The sequence below is a fragment of the Arachis ipaensis genome, chromosome B10 (genome assembly GCF_059453495.1).
Source record: "Arachis ipaensis isolate K30076 ecotype BB chromosome B10, ASM5945349v1, whole genome shotgun sequence".
NCBI classification, from domain to species: domain Eukaryota; kingdom Viridiplantae; phylum Streptophyta; class Magnoliopsida; order Fabales; family Fabaceae; genus Arachis; species Arachis ipaensis.
In genome coordinates, this window is record NC_142435.1 from 111,062,341 (window position 1) to 111,083,597 (window position 21,257).

The 21,257-nt window shown below is 35.4% G+C and overlaps 1 protein-coding gene and 1 non-coding gene across 2 annotated transcripts; both read left to right on the forward strand.

Annotated features, from left to right (window-relative positions):
• Positions 1 to 3,564: 3,564 nt before the first annotated feature.
• On the forward strand, positions 3,565 to 19,408 carry LOC148581307 (uncharacterized). The gene is made up of 3 exons (XM_088492346.1): positions 3,565 to 5,226; positions 18,972 to 19,136; positions 19,250 to 19,408. Exons 1-3 carry the CDS (start codon positions 3,565 to 3,567, stop codon positions 19,406 to 19,408), a joined length of 1,986 nt encoding a protein of 661 aa, XP_088348472.1.
• LOC148581308 (small nucleolar RNA R71) lies at positions 14,765 to 14,872 on the forward strand. Its single transcript, XR_015899733.1, has one exon. It is a non-coding gene; the product is annotated as a small nucleolar RNA R71 (small nucleolar RNA).
• Positions 19,409 to 21,257: the final 1,849 nt, after the last annotated feature.

The window sequence follows — 21,257 nt, forward strand, 5'->3', positions numbered from 1 at the left end:
GAAGAGAGAATCCAAAATTAATTAAAATTTCATGAAAACTTAAAAAGTGAGAAAATTTGATTAAAATCCAAGTGAATGTATGTATTTCCAAATCAATAAATTGGATTCTATCAACTTTTTCTTCAAAAAATGTTCTTCCTACTCAGTTCTTCTCAAACTCAGTCTCCAAAATTCTGATTGCAACTCTATCCGCAGTTACTCCTTTTCTCTTTTATTCTTCTAGTTTCACCTGCACACTTTAAATTTGTTGTCTCCAGTTAGAAGCTGTTGATTTTTTCCATTCAACCAATCTATGTCTACAATTTCTTAGTTTTGAAGCTAATTTGAACATGGGTGAGCCCACTACTTTCACTTAGTCTCCAAAATTCTGATTGCAACTCTATCTGCAGTTGCTCCTTTTCTCTTTTCTTCTTCCAATTTCACCTGCGCATTTTGGATTTGTTGTCTTGAGTTAGAAGCTGTTGATTTTTGCCATTCAACTAATTTATGTCTGTAATGTTTTAGCTTTGCAACTAATTTGAACATGGGTGAGCCCACTACTTTTAAGTCCCAAGCATGTTTAACAATTTCAGATATCTTTTCTTTATCGCACCAACGCTTTTAGAACCTAAATATTCTCTTTAACTTCCTTCCTTCCTTTTTTGAATTAATGAGCAAAGGACAATGATCAGATCCCGTGTTATCCAAGTGAGTCATGATGCCATTTGGATATTCTCTCCTCCATTCAGTCCACACAAGTGCTCTGCCCAGTTTCTCCTTAATAAAATTGCCTCTGAATTTTTGATTGCTTCATGTGAACTTCTTGCCTTTATATTCCAAATTCACCAAATCAGCATTATTAATAAAGTCATTGAATTTTTGAATGGATGAAGTTAATTTTATTCTCTCTCCCTCCTTTTTATGGTATGCTTTTATAGTATTAAAGTCTCCTACCACTAATTAATGCTCACTCAAATTTTGTATGATCTAAAGTAGTTGTCCGAACTGATTTTCTCTAGTGGTTTTCATCTGTGTAAAAGCGCATAGCAAAAATCCTTTTCATTTTAGTCATATTTTCATGCAAAATAAAAAAAGACTCAGAAGCTCTGATTTATACCTTTATTTCTTCCTTCCAAACAACCATTAGACCTCTTGCTTGACCAACTAGGTCCACACAAAATAGATTCCTTAATCACTATCTCCACATGCGAGGTATTATTTTTGGTTTCACAGAAAAATAATACCTTAGAGAAATGGGATTTAACAATTCCTTTAATGTTGTGAACTATCAGTAATTTTTTCAAACTCCAATAATTTTACATTGTCATCTTCATGGATCCTTGGTGCAAATTGTTGGACAGCACCATTCCCCTTTTTAGCTTGACTTGGGTTTGTTGAGCAATAGTTTTTACTTGATGTCACATTCTCCTTTTTTTCTATTCTCCTTTTAATCCTTATCACCTTGTTACTCAGTTTACCTCTCTTTACCATATATTTCAAATTCAACTTGTGTTTCTCTTTAAACTCATATACACTGGCCAAAACACTAAGAAAAATATTCCTTCTGAGTTAAAATTCTAATCTAAAACTTTTTCTCTATTCTCCATCTGCCTTGCCTTTTCAGTATTATATTGCTCTTTCTATGCTTGCTGATCAGCGAGGAGTAGAATTTTTCTTCCTCCTTCTATATCTCACTCTCCACCTCATTGTCCTCAACTCCTTTACATGTGTTAGCCTCATGTACTAAGAAACTAGCAAAGTTTTTGATCAAGTTTAAAGGAGTTAGCTTTTTGTTTTGTTGGTATTTTTCTTTAAATACTGATCATAATTTGGATTCTGATTCTCCTTGTGGGAGTTGATTTTCCTTCCAAATTATTCATCTCTAATCCAAGGCCTCCATTTCTCTTCTAAAACCCTCTCCCTATCGCTGAATCTTCAAGAAATTTACTGTATCCTCGGACCTCATGTCTCAAGAATCTACTATAGTAACAAATTGTTCATCACTTTTACTATTTACTCTTCTTTTTTCCTCAAAGTGAATAGGTTAACATCGAACACCTCCCCCATCACCTCCCAATCTTCCTGCTCAATTCTTTCATTTTATAATGCTCCGACAAACTCCACAATTGAATCCCTATAGTCACTTGCAAAAATTCAGTTTTTATAATTGAATCTTCTACTTTCCATCTCTTTAGGTTAAGAATATAATTTTTAAATATTCATGGAGTATCATTCCCAATCCTAATCATATCAACATCCTTTTTAAAGAAGAATTGAAATATATTGTCACTATGACTCAAAATCTTGAAACCCTTGGGTTGTCTCCATATTGAGTATAGAGTAGACTCTAACATATTAATACTGAATTTTTGATCAGCCATCAATCTCCCTATTAAATTTCTTGTGCACTTCTCCAAATCTTTTTTTATATCCTCTTCACTAAATTCAAAAATTTTATTTTCTTCCAATCCACCTCCTAGCCCCTGAGATCAGGGACAGATGTATGGGGGGCAAGTGGAGGCCTGGGCCCCCAACTTTAAAAAAAAGTAGTAGAAAGCTTAACCCAATCCAAATAAAACATAATAGCTTTTAAAATTTTTCAAATTCCTAAAAAAAAATTTGTTTCTTCACGTTTCCTATTCTATTTCCTAATTTTTCTGTGCTGTTTCCTCACAAGTCACGCGGCGCTCACAGCTCACTAAGTGTCACTGCCATTCCCAAGGACCAAGGTAAGTATTTAGTGTTATTTTCAAATTTCAATCATATATAATATATTCATATCAAACGCAAGGTATTCATTTTATTTTTGAGATTTATTTTCTCTTATTTTTTTATTTTATTTTTTAATAAAATTGATAGTAATTTAGTAAAAAAATTATTATTATTGATATTTAATTAATAAAAAATACTTAGATTTTGTTTGTTTATGTAAGTATATAATTTTTTGAGTTCTTTTTTTCAGGTAAAAAGAAATTAGAACATTTTATGATGAAAAAGCAAAGTAAAATTGATGCAATTTTTAAGAGAAAAGCTACTGATAATGTTGGAGTTCAAACAAGTCAACATTCTAATCTTATTTCACAAGAAGTTCAAGTAAGTGAGCTCTCTAATCTTACTCAAAATACACATCAACATGAAACCAAAGTACCAATATTAGAAAGAGATGTTGATATCTCTTTACTAGAAAGGGATCCAGGAAAGCGATGTCCAATTTGGCAGTATAATGTCAATGAACGTGATAAGATTCGTAGAGCATACATAATAGCTGGGCCATACCAACCAACAAATATTAGCTATCCAGCTTCTGGTAATAACAATCACCGTCGATATTTTCAATCTTCTTGGTTTAAAAAATTTTCAAGTTGGTTAGAATATTCACCAGAAAAAGATGCTGCTTATTGTTTGCCTTGCTACTTGTTTAGTAAACATTATGGTGCTCGCAATGATGGAAAAAATATATTTTCAGAGTTAGGATTTAGTAATTAGAAGAAAGTAAACAATGGGGTAAATTGTGCATTTGTATGTCACGAGGGTTCTATTCCTAATTCTCCCCATAATTTATGTGTGAAATCTTGTGATGATTTAATGGCTCAATCTAAGCATATAGACAAAGTTCTTGATAGGCATAGTGATGAAACTATTGCAAATAACCGTTTAAGGTTGAAGACATCTATTAATGCTATTCGATGGCTTGCATTTCAAGCATGTGCATTTAGAGGCGATGATAAAAGTCCTGGATCTTTGAATATGGGAAATTTTATTGAGTTAATTAAGTTTTTAGCTTACTGTAATCAGAATGTTAATAATGTTGTTCTTGAAAATGCTCCTGGAAATGCTCAATATATATCTCCCGGTGTTCAGAAAGATATATTACATATCTTTGCTAGAAAAATGCGTTCAACAATTCGAGAAGAAATTGGTGATTCTAAATTTTGTATAATTATTGATGAAGCAAGAGATGAGTCCAACCGAGAACAAATGTCTGTGGTTTTGAGATTTGTAGACAAGCACGGTTGTATTCAAGAAAGATTTTTTGATCTTATACATGTTTCTGATACATGTTCTTTGACATTGAAAACAGAAATTTCATCAGTTCTTTCTTGTCATAATCTTGATGTCCAAAATCTTAGGGGACAAGGGTACGATGGAGCTAGTAATATGCGTGGTGAATGGAATGGATTGCAAGCTCTATTTTTAAAAGATTGTCCTTTTGCTTATTACATTCATTGTCTTGCTCATCGATTACAATTAGCACTTGTTTCTGCAGCTAAAGAAGTTTGCTATGTTCATCAATTCTTTTCAAAACTTACACTAATTGTGAATGTTGTGACTGTTTCTCCTAAACGTCATGATCAGTTAAGGGTTGCTCAAGCAAATAATGTTGCAAACTTAATTGCCAATGATCAAATTGTGACAGGTAGTGGACTTAATCAAATTGGTACTTTGCAAAGAGCTGGAGATACTAGATGGGGGTCTCATTTGAATTTTGTACGTAGCTTGTTATGCATGTTTGATGCTACTTGTGAAGTTCTTGAAAAAAGCACCGAAGAAGGTAATTTCTCCACTCGTGGTGATGCTAGTGCTGCTTATGATGCTATCACATCCTTTGAATTTGTCTTTGTTTTGCATTTGATGAGAAATATTTTGGAAGTTAGTCATGATCTTTGTCAAGCTTTGCAACAAAAAAATCAAGACATATTGAATGCTTTAACTCTGGTTTCTACTACCAAGACTTTAATCCAAAGAATGAGAGAATCAAGTTGGGAGGCTTTCATAAAAGAAGTTATACTATTTTGTGAGAAACATGAAGTTGAAGTTCCTGATATGAATGCATTGCATATTCCTAGAAGAGGCCGAACTCGCAAAATTGTTGATCAAATTTCAGTGGAGCATCATTACCGTGTTAATTTATTTCTGGCTGTAATTGATACACAATTGCAAGAGCTTAATGGAAGATTCAACGATAATATGGTGGAATTGCTTACTTTAAGTTCAACTTTAGATCCCAGAGATAATTATAAATTCTTCAGTGTCAACAAAGTATTTGAATTAGTAGAACGGTTTTATCCAGGTGACTTCAGTGACCAAGAGAAATTTCACATTAGAATGCAAGCTCAACATTATGAACTTGATGTTCCTAATCATGTTGAATTAACTAACTTGTGCACAATTTCGGAGTTATGTCAAGGATTAACGAAGACAGGAAAGTCTTTAACATATCCTTTGATTGATCGTTTGATTCGCTTGGTATTAACTCTCCCTGTTTCAACTGCTACAACTGAGAGATCTTTTTCAGCTATGAATATTGTGAAGAATAGAATCAGAAACAAAATAGAAGATGAATTGCTTGCTAATTGTCTTTTGATTACATTGAGAAGAAGATTGCTAAAAAAATTGACACAGATTCTATTATCGATAAATTTTATGATATGAAGAATCGACGTGTACCACTTCGTTAGTAAAAAGTACACATTTTTTATACTTTAAATATATATTCTCTATCTGTATATTTTTATAATACATCTTACATTATAATTTATTTGCATATATTTTTTTATATTATATATATTATTGACCCCCTATAATAACATTTATGGGTCCGTCCCTGCCTGAGATGCAGTAGATGTTGTCATTATTAATTTGTATGAGACTCACTCACAAAAATTTTAAAAAGGATTAACCTCAAAATTCTAGCAAAATATTTTTTTGAAAAATTCTAGTGTAACAGGATACTTTTTGAAAATAGTTGTTCTATTACTATGTTTTTGTTGATAGAAAATTATACTAAACTTATATTATATTATTGTTGAGTTAATTATGTGAATAAGTGGTGTGAATAAATTAATGACAAATTAATTGTAAGTTTAAAAATAACACTTCATATTTTCAAATTAAACCACCATATTAAAAAAATGAATTTTTCCTGAAAAAAAAATTAAATCATTTGACATCATCTTTCGCTCCAATATATTTCTAAAGTGGGAATGAAAGATCCACTGATATTATAACAATCTTCCAAATTTTCAACCTTTTCACCCATGGCAACAAACACATGCTCCTTCCTCTGAGGATCTCAAAAGCCTATTTTTAACTAATGAACTAACTTAGCTATGAATTTCAGCACATGAACTATGTTATATCGGGTAGAGACATTGTACCTTACAGAATTGAATACCTCGGCTAATATTGTTCAAAGGGTATGGCCAACATTTCAACAAGGGGGAACACTTATTTGTGCACTAAATTTTGTCTATTCAATGACACTTACTGTAGAAAAGAGACGCACTCAATTTTATATTGACTATAGCGCTAGCAACTATATCTCAATTTAATTTGACCGAATTTTTTGTAAAAAATATCTATTATTCTCATTATTTTATGTATAATTTGTAACTGTTTTCTAATTATACTTCTATTCTTAGTCTAAAAAAAAAAATTCCAATATGAATATAAGCTACGCTTTTTCATCACTTCATATGTATGTCACGTTATGGTACAAATTCCAAACTTTAAATGACAACCAAAATCAAATACAAAAATATTTGAGAGATATTAAAAAAAATTTAAAATAATCTAAAATTATTTTATTTTGTATTAAGTTTTTTCATTTTTCAGTCTTTAATTATTCTTAGAATAATTTGATAATTTTTAGATATAATAAATATATAATTATAGATATTATATGCATAATAAAACTATGAATATTAAGCTAAATAAAATAATTTTAAATAATTATTATTTTAGCACAATCGATCAAGTATATATAGTGAATCGTCTTGCAAAACAGTGAAATGCCTATTTTGTCCTCTATAACATTATTTATGAAAACAATAGAGAAAATATATATTACAGGGCATAAAATCTGTTTAATTGCTTTTATACACTCTCATATTTGAGTATAGATGACGCACCACATATATAAGTGCTACCCACTATTATGTTGGATGCTTCTTCTTGTGAGCTTAATTATTTAATTAGCTATACGTGTTTTTCCGTTCTGTTTTGCATGTCACCCTATGATCATTTAGGCTGTATTTGATTGTTGTATATGTGTTTCTTATTATTCTAAAATAATAAACAAACATAACCTTACCCTTAAGTGTGTGTCTCTTCATCTACTAAACTAACTACAAAAAGGGTACTTGTAGCTAATAATAATAATAATAATAATAATAATAATAATAATGATTGGTCGGTGTATAGTTCGTTTACTGGTGAATATTTGTGAGCTCTCCGTCAAGATGAGGTATCCGTCGACAATGAGAGAACAATGGAATGAGTACCTGCAAAAAGCACTCCGACGCTTAAATCAATAAGTGAGTAATAGGTTTTGTAGAATGCAATGAATAGAACAATCTTTTTTTACCATTTTCTTTATATCTGAAAATAAAAAGTAACCGTTGTGTCTCTGAATAATGATGTTTTAAGCAGAGAGTAATAGCATACCTGACGTTTTGATACTCGTCTGAATGTCAGTTATTGACAGCTGATATATAACGTTCATGGTTGAGTTATAACTTGTAACCGATGTATAAAGGTCGTATCACATCCCCCAAGCTTAACCTGGTGGTGTTTTGATGAAACAGGTTAAGCTTCTATTGAGTTATAACTCGACGTTTTGATAAGGGTATGGAGCTCCCAATTCAACATGTTTTATTAAAATAAATTTTGGAACAATTAAATGCAACCGTTTAATTTTCTTGGAAAAAAGAAAAAAAAGGTCTTGTCATTAATTAAAAGGTGTGTATAGTTTCCAATGAGATTTATTACCGTTGATTTTTTTTTGGAGACACAACGTCTGCGATATGTTTGGAACTGAAAAGGTTTTATTAAATGTTTGCTAAAGCTTTTTGAAATCCTGGAAGTTTTCATTAAAGCAAGTTCAGTTTTGTTGAAACGTGTTTTTGAAGATTAAGAGATGAGTAAAAGAGGTTAGTTCACTCTCATTTCTTTTTCTAATTCTGTCCACTTGCTTTCTTTCTTTCTGTTCTTGGGTAACAATCGGTGAGAAAAAGGGGGAAAGGTTGGCAGAAAGTTGATGATGATGATGAGTCGTATAATTGGGTGAGTGAGAATGTGAAGGTTCATGGGTCTCTCTTTGTTGATAAGGGTAGTGTGGATGAATTAGATACTTCAAAGATAGTGAGGTCTGGGGTTCGGATAGAATTGTTGCTATGCACGAGGGCTGAGCGTGTCTTTCATAGACAAAATCATTTTGAGTATCTTTATATGTATAGTTGTGTTTTGGAACAGATTCGGGTGAAGCTTCCGTTTACAGACTTTGAGTGTAACGATTTGAAGTAGTTAAATTGCACTCCATTGTAGTTACACCCAAATGGTTGGACTTTTTTAGGTGTTTTGAAATATTGATGGACTGTTTGGAAGTAAAACCTTCATTAGAGTTGTTTTTCTTAATGTTTCAGGCGAAATGGGTTTGAAAAGGGGTTTGGGTAAATTTAAACAGCTCGCCTGGTTTTACGGTTTTCAAACTTTATAAATCGTAGTTCAAAGATTTCAAAGAAATATTTTTTAAAATAAAATTGGTTGAGGAATGTTTTGCATTTTATATTGATGAAAACCTCGGCAAGAAGTTTTCTCTCTGGTGGTGTTCACAACCACAATATATTCTGGGTCCTGAGAAAATAAGTCCGAGGAATGAATGTATAATTGACTATCTATTGGGTGCTGTTAGTAAAGAAGAGTTAATTTTTGTTTTTGATTTGCTTCCGTGAGAAGAGGACAAGATGTCACTGGTGAAATATCTTGGTAAGGTTTGATAGGAAGTGTTTGTGTATGTAGAAATATGTCATATCCCAATATTAATGTGTTTTTCTTTTGTAGCTGAAACATATTCAGGTGTGTCTGCTACAAGCTTGAGAGTTCAGCTCAAGACGAAAAATTTGGAAAAAGAAGGTTCATCCTTAAACCCCAGAAAAGGAGATGGTGATGGGGAGGTCAATCAGCCAAGTCGAGGGAGGAAGAAAAATATTTTCGAAAAGAGGAAATTTGACCTTATTGATATTGATGCGTCTGATGACTTAGTGGAGAAGTTGGTACGCGGAATCGTGATTACACTTTAATTATGTAAAGTTCATTGCTCTTTCTTTCTCTGGAAATGGCGCCAAAAACATGATGCCAAAAACCACGGTTCACAACTCCGTGTAACTGACCAGCAAGTGCACTGGGTCGTCCAAGTAATACCTTACGTGAGTAAGGGTCGAATCCCACGGAGATTGTTGGTATGAAGCAAGCTATGGTCACCTTGCAAATCTCAGTTAGGCAGGTATAAATTGATAATGGTGTTTTCGAATAATAATTAATAGAAAAGGGATAGAAATACTTATGTAATTCATTGGTGAGAATTTCAGATAAGCGAATGGAGATGCTTTCGTTCCTCTGAACCTCTACTTTCCTGCTATCTTCATCCAATCAGTCTTACTCCTTTCCATGGCTGGCTTTATGTGATACATCACCACTGTCAATGGCTACTTTCGGTCATCTCTCGGGAAAATGATCCAATGCCCTGTCACGGCACGGCTAATCGTCTGGAGGCATCACCCTTGTCAATGGCTTCATCTTATCCTCTCAGTGAAAATGGTCAACGCACCCTGTCACGGCACGGCTATTCATCTGTCGGTTCTTGATCATGCTGGAATAGGATTTACTATCCTTTTGCGTCTGTCACTAACGCCCCGCAATCGCGAGTTTGGAGCTCGTCACAGTCATTCATTTATTGAATCCTACTCGGAATACCACAGACAAGGTTTAGACTTTCCGGATTCTCTTAAATGCCGCCATCATTCTAGCTTACGCCACGAAGATTCTGATTAAGAGATCTAAGAGATACTCATTCAGTCGAAGGTAGAACGGAAGTGGTTGTCAGGCACGCGTTCATAGGGAATGATGATGATTGTCACGTTCATCACATTCAGATTGAAGTACGAATGAATATCTTAGAAGCGAAATAAGATAAATTGAATAGAAAACAGTAGTACTTTGCATTAATCTTTGAGGAACAGCAGAGCTCCACACCTTAATCTATGGAGTGTAGAAACTCTACTGTTAAAAATACATAAGTGAAAGTCCAGGCATGGCCGAGAGGCCAGCCCTCAAACGTGATCTAAGATAGCATACAACTGATCAAAGATCCCTAATACAATAGTAAAAGGTCCTATTTATAATAAACTAGCTACTAGGGTTTACAGAAGTAAGTAATTGATGCATAAATCCACTTCCGGGGCCCACTTGGTGTGTGCTTGGGATGAGCTTTGACTTTCCACGTGCAGAGGCCATTTGTGGAGTTGAACGCCAGGTTTTGATCCATTTCTGGCGTTCAACTCTGGTTTTGGATCCTTTTCTGGCGCTGGACGCCAGATTTGGGCAGAAAGCTGGCGTTGAACGCCAGTTTACGTCGTCTATTCTTGGCCAAAGTATGGACTATTATATATTTCTGAAAAGCTCTGGATGTCTACTTTCCAACGCAATTGGAAGCGCGCCATTTCGAGTTCTGTAGCTCCAGAAAATCCACTTTGAGTGCAGGGAGGTCAGAATCCAACAGCATCAGCAGTCCTTCTTCAACCTCTGAATCTGATTTCTGCTCAAGTCCCTCAATTTCAGCCAGAAAATACCTAAAATCATAGAAAAACACACAAACTCATAGTAAAGTCCAGAAATGTAAATTTAACATAAAAACTAATGAAAACATCCCTAAAAGTAACTAGATCCTACTAAAAACATACTAAAAACATTGCCAAAAAGCGTATAAATTATCCGCTCATCACAACACCAAACTTAAATTGTTGCTTGTCCCCAAGCAACTGAAAATCAAATAGGATAAAAAGAAGAGAATATACTATAAATTCCAAACTATCAATGAAACATAGCTCCAATCAAATGAGCGGGACTTATAGCTTTTTGCCTCTTGAATAGTTTTGGCATCTCACTTTATCCATTGAGGTTCAGAATGATTGGCATCTATAGGAACTCAGAGTTCAGATAGTGTTATTGATTCTCCTAGTTCAGTATGATGATTCTTGAACACAGCTTTTTATGAGTCTTGGCCGTGGCCCTAAGCACTTTGTTTTCCAGTATTACCACCGGATACATAAATGCCACAGACACATAATTGGGTGAACCTTTTCAGATTGTGACTCAGCTTTGCTAAAGTCCCCAATTAGAGGTGTCCAAGGTTCTTAAGCACACTCTTTTTTTTTTTTGCTTTGGACCTTGACTTTAACCGCTCAGTCTCAAGTTTTCACTTGACACCTACACGCCACAAGCACATGGTTAGGGACAGCTTGGTTTAGCCGCTTAGACCGGGATTTTATTCCTTTAGGCCCTCCTATCCACTAATGCTCAAAGCCTTGGGATCCTTTTTATTTGCCCTTGCCTTTTGGTTTTAAGGGTTATTGGCTTTTTGCTCTTGCCTCTTGGTTTTAAGAGCTTTGGCTTTTTCTGCTTGCTTTTTCTTTCTATATTTTTTTCGCCTATTATTTTTATTTTTATTTTTTTTTTCTGCAAGCTTTGTTCTTTGCTGCTTTTTCTTCCTTCAAGAATCATTTTTATGATTTTTCAGATTATCAAATAACATGTCTCCTAGTCATCATTCTTTCAAGAGCCAACATATTTAACATTCTTAAACAACAACTTCAAAAGACATATGCACTGTTCAAGCATACATTCAGAAAACAAGAAGCATTGTCACCACATCAATATAATTAAACTAAGTTCAAGGATAAATTCGAAACTCATGTACTTCTTGTTCTTTTGAATTAAAACATTTTTCTTTTAAGAGAGGTGATGGATTCATAGGACATTCATATCTTTAAGACAAAGTTACTAACTACTAATGATCATGTAATGAAGATACAAACATGGATAAGCACATAACATAGAAAACGAAAAACAGAAGAAATAAGAACAAGGAATGAATCCACCTTAGTGATGGTGGCGTTTCCTTCTTGAGGATCCAATGATGTCCTTGAGCTCTTCTATGTCTCTTCCTTGTCTTTGTTGCTCCTCCCTCATTACTTTTTTTGATCTTCTCTTATTTCATGAAGGAATATGGAGTGTTCTTGATGTTCCACCCTTAGTTGTCCCACATTGGAACTTAATTCTTCTAGGGAGGTGTTGGTTTGCTCCCAAAAGTTATGTGGAGGAAGGTGCATCCCTTGAGGTATCTCAGGGATTTCTTAATGATGAGCTTCTTCATGTGCCTGTTGAGATCCATGAATATGCTCTCTTGTTTGTTCCATCCTTTTCTTAGTGATCGGCTTGTGAGATGAATCTTTCCATCTCCCATGGCTCAGAGGTGGAAGCAATTGTCTTCCCTTTCCTCTTTCTTGAGGTTTCTCTGGCCTTAGGTGCCATTAATGGTTATAAAAAACCAAAAAAGCTATGCTTTTACCACACCAAACTTAGAAAGTTGCTCGTCCTCGAGCAAAAGAAGAAAGAATAATAGAAGAAGAAGAAAAAGAAAATATGGAGGAGATGGAGGGATGTGTGTATGGATGTGAGTGGTGAATGGAAAACAGAAGGGGTGATCATGAATGGAGAGAGAGAGGGTGAGGTGGGTGGGGATCCTGTGGGATTCACAGATCCTGAGATGATCCTGTGGTATTCACAGATCTTGAGGTGATCCTGTGGTGTCCACAGATCCGGAGGTGTCAAGGATTTACATCCCTGCACCCATTAGGCATGTAAAATGCCCTTGCACACAACTCTGGGCGTTCAGCGCCAGGTTGGTGCCCATTTTGGGCGTTCAACGCCCAATTACTAGCCATTTCTGGCGTTGAACGCCAGAACCATGCCTGTTCTGGCGTTCAGCGCCCAGAAGCTGCCCATTTTGGGCGTTCAGCGCCAGAATCATGCTCTGTTCTGGCGCTGAACGCCAGACAGATGCTCCTCCAGGGTGTGATTTTTCTTCTGCTGTTTTTGATTCCGTTTTCAATTTTTTTGTTTATTTTGTGACTCCACATGATCATGAACCTAATAAAACATGAAAAACAAGAATAATAGAATTAGATAAATAAACATTGGGTTGCCTCCCAACAAGCGCTTCTTTAATGTCAATAGCTTGATAGTGGGCTCTCATGGAGCCTCACAGATATGCAGAGCTTTGTTGAGACTCCTCAACACCAAACTTAGAGTTTGGATATGGGAGTTCAACACCAAACTTAGAGTTTGGTTGTGGCCTCCCAACACCAAACTTAGAGTTTGACTGTGGGGGCTTTGGTTGACTCTGCTTTGAGAGAAGCTTTTTCTGCTTCCTCTCTATGGATGCAGAGAGAGATCCTTGAGTTGAAAACACAAGGGAGTCCTCATTCTATTGAAGGACTAGTTCACCTCTGTCAACATCAATCACAGCTCTTGCTGTGGCCAGGAAAGGTCTTCCTAAGATGATGGATTCATCCTCTTCCTTTCCAGTATCCAGGACTATGAAATCAGCAGGGATGTAAAGGCCTTCAACCTTTACTAACACGTCCTCTACTTGTCCCTATGCCTGTTTTCTTGAGTTGTCTGCCATCTCTAATGAGATTTTAGCAGCTTGCACCCCATAAATTCCCAGTTTCTCTATTACAGAGAGGGGCATGAGGTTTATCCCTGAACCAAGGTCACACAGAGCCTTAAAGATCATGGTGCCTATAGTACAAGGTATTATGAACTTTCCAGGATCCTGTCTCTTCTGAGGCAATGTCAGTTGATCCAGATCACTTAGTTCATTGATGAACAAGGGAGGTTTAACTTCCCAAGTATCAATGCCAAATAATTTGGCATTCAGCTTCATGATTGCACCAAGAAACTTGGTAGTTTGCTCTTCTGTAACATCCTCATTCTCTTCAGAAGAGGAATATTCATCAGAGCTCATGAAGGGCATAAGGAGGTTCAATGGAATCTCTATGGTCTCTAGATGAGCCTCAGAGTCCTTTGGTTCCTCAGAGGGAAGCTCCTTATTGGTCACTGGACGTCCCAGGAGGTCTTCCTCCTTGGGATTCACGTCCTCCTCTCCCTCATTGGGTTTGGACATTTTGCTTATGTCAATGGCCTTGCACTCTCCTTTTGGATTCTCTTCTGTATTGCTTGGGAGAGTACTGGGAGGGATTTCAGTAATCATTTTACTCAGCTGGCCCACTTGTACTTCCAAATTTCTAATGGAAGATCTTGTTTCATTCATGAAACTCACAGTGGCCTTGGACAGATCAGAGACTAAGTTTGCCAAATTAGAAGTATTTTGTTCAGAGTTCTCTGTCTGTTGCTGAGTGGATGGTGGAAAAGGTTTATTATTGTTAAACCTATTTCTTCCACCATTATTAAAACCTTGTTGAGGCTTTTGATCCTTCCATGAGAAATTGGGATGATTTCTCCATGATGAGTTATAGGTGTTTCCATAAGGTTCACCTAAGTAATTCACCTCTGCTATTGCAGGGTTCTCAGGATCATAAGCTTCTTCTTCAGAAGATGCCTCTTGAGTACTGTTGGATGCAGCTTGCATTCCATTCAGACTCTGAGAAATCATATTGACTTGCTGAGTCAATATTTTATTCTGAGCCAATATGGCGTTCAGAGTATCAATCTCAAGAACTCCCTTCTTCATAGGCGTCCCATTATTCACAGGATTCCTTTTAGAAGTGTACATGAACTGGTTATTTGCAATCATATCAATGAGTTCTTGAGCTTCTGCAGGCATTTTCTTTAGGTGAATGGATCCACCTGCAGAAGTATCCAATGAAATCTTTGATAACTCAGATAAACCATCATAGAATATATCCAGGATGGTCCATTCTGAAAGCATGTCAGAAGGACACTTTTTGGTTAGTCCTTTGTATCTCTCCCAAGCTTCATAGAGGGATTCACCTTCTTTCTGTCTGAAGGTTTGAACACCCACTCTAAGCTTGCTCAGCTTTTGAGGAGGAAAGAACTTGGCTAAGAAAGCCTTGACCAGCTTATCCCAAGAGTTCAGGCTATCCTTAGGTTGAGAATCCAACCACACTCTAGCTCTGTCTCTTACAGCAAAAGGGAAAAGCATGAGCCTGTAGACTTCAGGATCTACTCCATTAGTCTTAACAGTATCACATATCTGCAAGAATTCAGTTAAGAACTGAAAAGGATCTTCAGATGGAAGTCCATGAAACTTGCAGTTCTGCTGCATCAGAGAAACTAATTGAGGTTTCAGCTCAAAGTTGTTTGCTCCAATGGCAGGAATGAAGATGCTTCTTCCATGTAAATTGGAATTAGGTGCAGTAAAGTCACCAAGCATCCTCCTTGCATTGTTGTTGGGTTCGGCTGCCATCTCCTTTACTTGTTCGAAATTTTCAATCAAGTTGTCTCTGGATTGTTGTAATTTAGCTTCTCTTAATCTTCTCTTCAGAGTCCTTTCAGGTTCTGGATCAGCTTCAATAAGAATGCCTTTTTCTCTATCCCTGCTCATAAGAAAGAGGAGAGAAAAAGAAAAGAAGAGGAATTCTCTATGTCACAGTATAGGGATCCCTTTGTGAGTGGAAGAAAAGAGGGAGATAAAGAATATAATGTAATGGAAGAAACACAACTGTGAGGAGGGTAGAGATGTGAGATGAGATGTTAGTAGATGAATAAATAAATAGAAGGAGATGAGAGAGAAGGAATTTTCGAAAATAATTTTTGAAAAAGAGTTAGTGATTTTTGAAAAATGTTAGTAATTTTCGAAAATTAAGATTAAAAAATTGAAATAATTAATAAATTAAAAAAGAAATTTTGAAAAAGGGGGAAGATATTTTCGAAAATGAGAGAGAGAGAGTTAGTTAGGTGGTTTTGAAAAAGATAAGAAATAAACAAAAAGTTAGTTAGTTAGTTGAAACAAATTTTTGAAAAGATAAGAAGTTAGGAAGTTAGAAAAGATATTTTGAAATCATATTTTGAAAAAGATAAGATAAGAAGATATTTTTGAAAAGATATGATAGAAATTAGTTTTTGAAAAAGATTTAATTTTTAAAATCACAATTAATGACTTGATTCACAAGAAATCACAAGATATGATTCTAGAACTTAAAGTTTGAATCTTTCTTAACAAGCAAGTAACAAACTTGAAATTTTTGAATCAAAACATTAATTGTCATTGTTATTTTCGAAAATTTGATATAAAATTAAGAAAAAGATTTTTGAAAAATATTTTTAGAATTTTTCGAAAATAACTAAGAAATTTGAAAAAGATTTGATTTTTGAAAAAAATATTTTGAAAGAGATTAGATTTTCAAATTGAAAATTTGATTTGACTCATAAGAAACAACTTGATTTTAAAAATTTTTAAAAAAGTCAACTCAAATTTTCGAATTTGATGAGAGAAAAGAGGGAAAGATATTTTTTTGATTTTTGAATTTTTATGATGAGAGAGAAAAACATGAAAATTATGCAATGCATGAAATTTTTAAATCAAAACAATGAATGCATGCAAGAATGCTATGAATGTCAAGATGAACACCAAGAACACTATGAAGATCATGATGAACATCAAGAACACATTTTTGAAAAATTTTTAATGCAAAGAAAACATGCAAGACACCAAACTTAGAATTCTTTAATGCTTAGACAATAAGAATTCAAGAATGCATATGAAAAACAAGAAAAGACACAAAACATGCAAATGCAAAGATCAAACAAGAAGACTTACCAAGAACAACTTGAAGATCATGAAGAATACTATGAACGCATGATATTTTCGAAAAAAATGCAAGATGCATATGCAATTGACACCAAACTTATAACATGACTCAAGACTCAAACAAGAAACACAAAATATTTTTGATTTTTATGATTTTATGAATTTTTTTGAATTTTTATTTTATATTTTTCAAAAATTATTTAGAAAAGAGAAAAATAAGGATTCAAAATTTTTAATATGAATTCCAGGAATCTTATGCTCTAAAGCTCCAATCAAAGGGTCAGGCATGGCTGAATAGCCAGCCAAGCTTTAGTACGTAACTCAGACATGACACGCCCAACATACTCATTCCCAAAGGAATTAGACATGGCTTTACAGCCAGCCAGGCTTCAACATGCTTCATGAAACACTAGAATTCATTCTTAAAAATTCTGAAGACAAATAGATTTTTGAAAACATTTTTATTTTTATTTTTATTTTTATTTTTTTCGAAAACAGATGAAAAATTTTTGAAAGATTTTTGAAGAATTTTTGAAAAGAAAACAAAAAGAAAATTACCTAATCTGAGCAACAAGATGAACCGTCAGTTGTCCAAACTCGAACAATCCCCGGCAACGGCGCCAAAAACTTGGTACGCGGAATCGTGATTACACTTTAATTATGTAAAGTTCATTGCTCTTTCTTTCCCTGGAAATGGCGCCAAAAACATGATGCCAAAAACCACGGTTCACAACTCCGTGTAACTGACCAGCAAGTGCACTGGGTCGTCCAAGTAATACCTTACGTGAGTAAGGGTCGAATCCCACGGAGATTGTTGGTATGAAGCAAGCTATGGTCACCTTGCAAATCTCAGTTAGGCAGGTATAAATTGATAATGGTGTTTTCGAATAATAATTAATAGAATAGGGATAGAAATACTTATGTAATTCATTGGTGAGAATTTCAGATAAGTGAATGGAGATGCTTTCGTTCCTCTGAACCTCTGCTTTCCTGCTATCTTCATCCAATCAGTCTTACTCCTTTCCATGGCTGGCTTTATGTGATACATCACCACTGTCAATGGCTACTTTCGGTCATCTCTCGGGAAAATGATCCAATGCCCTGTTACGGCACGGCTAATCGTCTGGAGGCATCACCCTTGTCAATGGCTTCATCTTATCCTCTCAGTGAAAATGGTCAACGCACCCTGTCACGGCACGGCTATTCATCTGTCGATTCTCGATCATGCTGGAATAGGATTTACTATCCTTTTGCGTCTGTCACTAACGCCCCGCAATCGCGAGTTTGGAGCTCGTCACAGTCATTCATTCATTGAATCCTACTCGGAATACCACAGACAAGGTTTAGACTTTCCGGATTCTCTTGAATGCCGCCATCATTCTAGCTTACGCCACGAAGATTCTGATTAAGAGATCTAAGAGATACTCATTCAGTCGAAGGTAGAACGGAAGTGGTTGTCAGGCACGCGTTCATAGGGAATGATGATGATTGTCACGTTCATCACATTCAGATTGAAGTACGAATGAATATCTTAGAAGCGAAATAAGATAAATTGAATAGAAAACAGTAGTACTTTGCATTAATCTTTGAGGAACAGCAGAGCTCCACACCTTAATCTATGGAGTGTAGAAACTCTACTGTTAAAAATACATAAGTGAAAGTCCAGGCATGGCCGAGAGGCCAGCCCTCAAACGTGATCTAAGATAGCATACAACTGATCAAAGATCCCTAATACAATAGTAAAAGGTCCTATTTATAATAAACTAGCTACTAGGGTTTACAGAAGTAAGTAATTGATGCATAAATCCACTTCCGGGGCCCACTTGGTGTGTGCTTGGGATGAGCTTTGACTTTCCACATGCAGAGGCCATTTGTGGAGTTGAACGCCAGGTTTTGATCCATTTCTGGCGTTCAACTCTGGTTTTGGATCATTTTCTGGCGCTGGACGCCAGATTTGGGCAGAAAGCTGGCGTTGAACGCCAGTTTACGTCATCTATTCTTGGCCAAAGTATGGACTATTATATATTGCTGGAAAGCCCTGAATGTCTACTTTCCATCGCAATTAGAATCGCACCATTTCGAGTTCTGTAGCTCCAGAAAATCCACTTTGAGTGCAGGGAGGTCAGAATCCAACAGCATCAGCAGTCCTTCTTCAACCTCTGAATCTGATTTCTGCTCAAGTCCCTCAATTTCAGCCAGAAAATACATGAAATCACAGAAAAACACACAAACTCATAGTAAATTCCAGAAATGTAAATTTAACATAAAAACTAGTGAAAACATCCCTAAAAGTAACTAGATCCTACTAAAAACATACTAAAAACAATGCCAAAAAGCGTATAAATTATCTGCTCATCAGAAGTCGAAAGAAATTCCTTTGGAAGAGCTGGCTACGTTTGTAAGTAATCAAGAAAAGCTTCATGGTTTTGCCGAGGATGGTGATGGTTCTTCGGTATGGAATAAAAATTTTTCTTTCATGGTTGTTGCGGATGAGACGTTGCAGTCCTCATTCGATATGAATTTGGTAAACGAGGTTGGGGATGTTGCATTTGATCAATACCTATAGGTATAATTTGATTATTTGTGTGTATAAAATATTGTAAAAATTGGTTAGCTGATAAGATTTCGTTCATTCAGGTGCTTGGATTTTGTTTGGCGAGCATTGGCCAAAGTAGGGAGATGAAACATAAGGAGCTTTCAGAGAAAACTGATGAGTTGGCCACACTGAAAATTAATTTGGGTAAGAAAGATGATATTATAACCGAGGTTAAAAAGAAATTGTTGGAGAAAGAATAAGAACTGAAAACTATTAAGAGTATCTATGAAAAAGAAGCAGAGTTGCTGAAAAGAGGGATATCGATCTCTGTACTATGAATACTCAAATGATTGAGGTGACTATAAAATTGAAAAACCTGGAGAACAGTAGGCAAACAAAAATTTTAGATGCCTTTGCCGAAGGTTTTGGGCATGCGGTCACTCAAGCGAAGATGTTAACCTCCGAGATTGACTTCTCGACGATGGATCCGAGCAAAGTGGTTTGAGATGGAGTTTTGGTAAATGACGAGGATGTTGTCAAGGATGAGAATGACAACCTGGCAGATTGATGTTTTTGCAGTTTGTTCTAAAAACTTTTGAAAGGCTTTGTATGTTAAATTGTTGCCAATTTATCTTGGCATTTTGGAATTTTTAATAGGTAGTCTTTGAACTGACTTTATTTTGGTAATATTTAATGACTACTTCATGGTATGATCATCGTTGAATAGTCATGGATTTGGCTTTTGCCAAGTTTGTTTTGGCTTATTTGAAATAGTTAGTGTGTTGAGATTGATCTGATTTGGACTATTTGGATTTGGCTTGATATATATCTGAATAATTGATAGATTGGTATTTGATTTAAGCAATAGTTGCCGTTGGTATGTTGGTCCCTTATGTTTGTTAAGGATTTGATAGTAGAGCGAGAATATCTAGTCTTTTGTTTGATATCTGAGTTAGAGAATGGCTTGTTTTAAATTTCCATCGATGTATTGGTCCTCGCTGCTGAGACGGGTTTGATAGAAGTGGATTAGTTGGGCAAAAATATCATGATAGGTCACCTTTGTTTGGTAATTTGATGATTAAGTTTGATTGCGCATGTGTAAATGATGCGACTTTGAATTGAACATTTATCGCGAATGGATAAGTGTTTTTTCTTGTTTGATATTTGATTTGTTGACTGTTGAAAGTCATAGTTCGGAAGATAGTTGATATAGAAACGATGATAGTTAATACCAATCTGATAATGATTGATATATATATATATATGAATAGATCGGATAATGATTGATATAGATTGGAAAATAGAGATAATAGATATAGATCGACATTTTTCTGGCCATAATGATTTATTATACGACCTTTATTTTCAAAGGTTCATGTAAGTTTGCCTCGTTAAAACCTCTCCAAGAAAAATTCTTTTTGGAAAAAAATCTTGTGAGTAGGAAAAAGAGTACAAACATGTCCCTGTCTTTTAGCTATAATATTGCTTTAAGGAAGAAATATTCCAAGAGTTAGGTAACATGATACCATCTAACGATTCGAGCTTATAAGCTCCTTTTTCGAGGACATCAAGGATTTTGAGTGGGCCTTCCCATTTGGCGGCGAGTTTCTCATAGGATGAAGGTCATCTGGCTTGCTCAGTTTTTCTGAGTACTAAATCGCCAACTTGAAATGAGCGAGGATGGACCTTCTGATTGTACTGCCTTGCTATGTTTTGCTGCATTGCTCGGTGATGGACAGAGGCTATGTCTTGGGTTCCTTCAACTAAATCTAGTTCGATTCGCCAAGCTTCATCATGATCGGTGGCTCGTGTTCTTAGTGAGGATTGAAATATTTCCAAAGGAATCATCACTTTAGACCCGTAGACTAGAGAAAACGGGGTTTCTTTAGTATTAGAGTGTGTAGTGGTGTTACAATTCTATAGGATTTCTGGAATAAGCTCGACCCAAAGCCTTTTGCAGTATCCAGTTTTTTTCTCAAAGCATGTAGGACAACTTTGTTAGCAACTTCAGCCAATTCGTTAGTATGTGGATATTCAACAGAAGCCAGGTATTGTTTGATTTTTAAGTTTTGTAAAAAATATGTGAAATTATGGTCGACAAACTGACGA